The 3,661-nt window shown below is 38.4% G+C and overlaps 1 protein-coding gene across 1 annotated transcript; it reads left to right on the plus strand.

The window, feature by feature from the left end:
* On the plus strand, nucleotides 1,126-2,601 carry LOC107636813. The gene has a single exon (XM_016340294.1). The coding sequence runs from the start codon at nucleotides 1,126-1,128 to the stop codon at nucleotides 2,599-2,601; it is 1,476 nt and encodes a 491-aa protein (XP_016195780.1).

Raw genomic sequence — 3,661 nt, forward strand, 5'->3', positions numbered from 1 at the left:
CAATGCTAGGGAACCAAAAGGGTATTAGCCAAAAACCAGCCAAATACTTTTGGGTGAATTCAAAATCTCTACAAGTTAATATATATGGATGTTTCTTCTGCTAACTATCAGAATGTTTCTTTTTCATACTAAATGGATGTTCTTTTATATATTTTTTGAATTTTTTTGTATTGTAAATGTGAATGTCTCTATTTCTTTAAGAATTTCATATTTTTTTAAAATTTTATAGATATTTAATTATTTTTGCTAAAATATAACTGGATATTTCTTTTGTTAAGTATTAGGATGTTTTTTTTTTCATATTAAATAAATGTTTATATATTTTATTAGATTAAATTTGTAGACCGTAAAACTTTTTTATTATTATCATGGATTAAAATAGAAGAATGGTTTAATAATAATCAAATATGTCCTGTAGTCGTAAATTTCCATCATTGACTCGTTGTACATATTAGGTTGGCATGGATGATTTGCAAGATTAGTAAAAGAATGAACCAGCATATAATTCAAAGCTCTACATGTGGATCCAATTAAGTTTATTATCAAATCCAAATCTGGTCACGACGTGGTGAAGCCACCAGCATAACATTTACTGTTTTCTTTAATTAATTAATTAATTAATTAATTAATAATTATTTGTTTCCACATGCGACATATGGGAATCTATGATATATTGAGCTTCTGTTCAAAGAAATGAAATTCTTTCTTAACTTAAATAGAAACAATACGACAAAGGATTCATCTAGAAAGAGATAGATTTACACAATAGAGCAAACCGAGACTCCTTCATTCACTATGACAGATCCATCGTTATGTTCTTATATATATATAGGGCAATTTACACATCTAAATTGTTTGACCTCCAATATTACGTAAATATATTGTTTTTAAATTCAATACGCAAATGTATTGTTTCATTATTTTATGTAAATCGCTACTGGCAGTAGCGGTTTATGTGTGTGAGTGTGTGAGTGTAAACCGCTGCTACCAGCAGCGGTTTACGTGCGTGTGTGTGTGAGTGTAAACCGCTACTGCCAGTAGCGGTTTACGTGTGATGGGCTGAATGGAGCTGCCTATATAAACCATAGAGGGGCCAAATGTGGAGAGGTAGAGTGTTATTCACAAATGGAGGGGGAGGATAGTTTTGTGGCTCTGGTTCACTGCTCTGGAAAAATTCAAAAGAGCAAAAGGCACGGTGTAAAATTCACAGATAGAGAACCGCTTAGTGTTTTTATCCGATCGTCGAATACGTTGGCCGAGATTAAGCAAAGCATATTACGAAAGCTCGGTACGTGTGGGACGAAGTGGGTAAAAAAATTATTTTACAAGATTCCCATTGACGTTGTCTCAACTGGTGTGAGATATGAGATCTTCGTGATCGGGTCGGATGAAGACTTGCAGGTCTTGTTTCACTGCAGGCGCAGCTTTCCGGAGGTGAGGATAACTGAGCTGTTTGCGAAGTTGGAAGATGGTGTGGATAGCTCTGGAGCATCGGCACCTAATCCTCAGTCGACCCCAACTGGTGGTGCATCAACATCGATGCCTGTGGTAGCAGTGGCCGTTCCGAATGCGGAGCCCGAACGTGCTGGGGCTGTTCATACATATATTGGTCATGTTGTTCCTGATTTTGAATGCGATGCCGGACCGGATCGAGTTGAGAATGCACTGTTTGACGATGATTTAGATGAGGAGCCTGTCGATATTGGTGGGGATAGTGATGATGATATTCCAAGAGGTGGACGTTCAGCCCATGGAGGTTCCGGTTCTGCAACACAAGAGTACCCTCCCCACCTCTCTTCTTTGAACTTGGAAGTCGTCGGCCAACAGCAGAATGTAGATGCAACATTCGATGGGCAGGGCATGCATGATGGGACACCTATGACTGAATTTCAGATTGGTCAATCTTTCCAGAGTAAAGAGGAAGCCGTGTTGAGTGTAAAAGATTACAGTATTCGGCGTGGAGTTGAGTACAAGGTTATGGAGTCCGACAATCTGAAATACCAAGGGAGATGCAAAGAGTTTGGTAACGGGTACACGTGGTTGATTCAGATAGTCATGCGGAAAAGGAAGAACACATGGGAAGTTAGGAGGTACAACGGTCCGCACACGTGTATGGCCTCATCGATATCAAGCGACCACAAGCAGCTTGATTATCATGTCATTTGTGCGAGAATCTATCCGTTGGTTCGAGCTGATGCGTCGGTGTCGATGAAGGTGTTGCAAGAGGCAACGGAGGCGACTTATGGATTCCGGCCTAGTTATCGGAAGGTGTGGTTGGCGAAACAGAAGGCAGTAGCGCAAATATATGGCGATTGGGAGGAGTCATATGCTGATCTGCCTCAGTGGATCCTTGGAGTCTCATGCACGATGGAAGGTTCCGTTGCTCTACTCAAGACGTCCCCGGTTAGGGTGGGTGGCCAAGTTGATGAAGATAGAGTCTACTTTCATCGGATGTTTTGGACATTCCCTCCGTGTATTGAGGCATTCCGCCACTGTAAGCCGCTCGTTAGCATCGATGGAACACACCTCTATGGCAAGTATGGCGGGACATTGTTGTTGGCGATCGCTCAGGATGGTAACTCGAATATTTTGCACAGTTAGGGTCCGGGCACCGGTTTTCACAGGCAGTAGTTAAGGCCATTGAGCGTAACCTGAAGGATTCGAGGTGCTTCACCGTGATTGTGTTTGATAGACATCACCTTGACTATACAGTGGCTGAGACGACGCCCACCGGCAAATTCTCTTTGGAATTTTCTCTCTCTAAAAAACTCCACAAACCATCTAAATGCATAATCCGCGACTACAACCACGGTTTATATAGGCAACGGAACACACGTAAACCGCTACTGGCAGTAGCGGTTTACACACACACACACATACACGTAAACCGCTACTGGCAGTAGCGGTTTACACACACACACACGTAAACCGCTACTACACTCACACACACACGCACGTAAACCGCTGCTGGCAGCAGCGGTTTACACTCACACACTCACACACATAAACCGCGGCTGGTTGTAGCGATTTATGCACACCTGTAAACCGCTACTGCCAGTAGCGGTTTACATAAATTAGTGAAACAACGCATTTGCGTATTGAATTTGCACTACAAGAAAATAGAACATTTGTAACAAAAAATTTGTATCAAACTTAAAATTGTTACAAAAAAATAGTATTTTGTAATAATAATTTGTGATTGTTACAAAAGAATAATATTTTGTAACAACCCGTTTTATTTTGCTACAAATTATGTTAGTTTTTGTAACGAGATGGTGTTTTGTTACAAAATATTGTAATATTTTGTAACAAAAAGAAAAGTCATTGCAAAAATTTAAAATATTTTGTAACAAAAGATTTTTTTTGTTTCAAAACCTTCAATTGTTTTGTAACAAAAAATTAATTTGTCACAAAATTCAACATTGTTTGTAACAAGTTACTTAGTTTGTCGCAAAATGTAAGTATATTTTATAACAAAAAAATTATTTCAAAATGTTAAACACTTAGAGAGTAAAAAAAAATTGTTTATATAATTCTTTTTAGAATAATTTTATTTTTCTTCAAAAATTAAAATATTTTACATAATGTAAGACCCAGAACTTTTGAAAAAGGACTATCATGAGCTAATTTCAAATTCAATATTTTTGTAGCTTTAATTTCA

This window comes from Arachis ipaensis, chromosome B04 (assembly GCF_000816755.2).
Source record: "Arachis ipaensis cultivar K30076 chromosome B04, Araip1.1, whole genome shotgun sequence".
NCBI lineage: Eukaryota > Viridiplantae > Streptophyta > Magnoliopsida > Fabales > Fabaceae > Arachis > Arachis ipaensis.

What these genes read in the sequence shown, in the direction of transcription:
- LOC107636813 (XM_016340294.1), top strand. Translation starts at nt 1,126, where the DNA reads ATGGAGGGGGAGGATAGTTTTGTGGCTCTGGTTCACTGCTCTGGAAAA.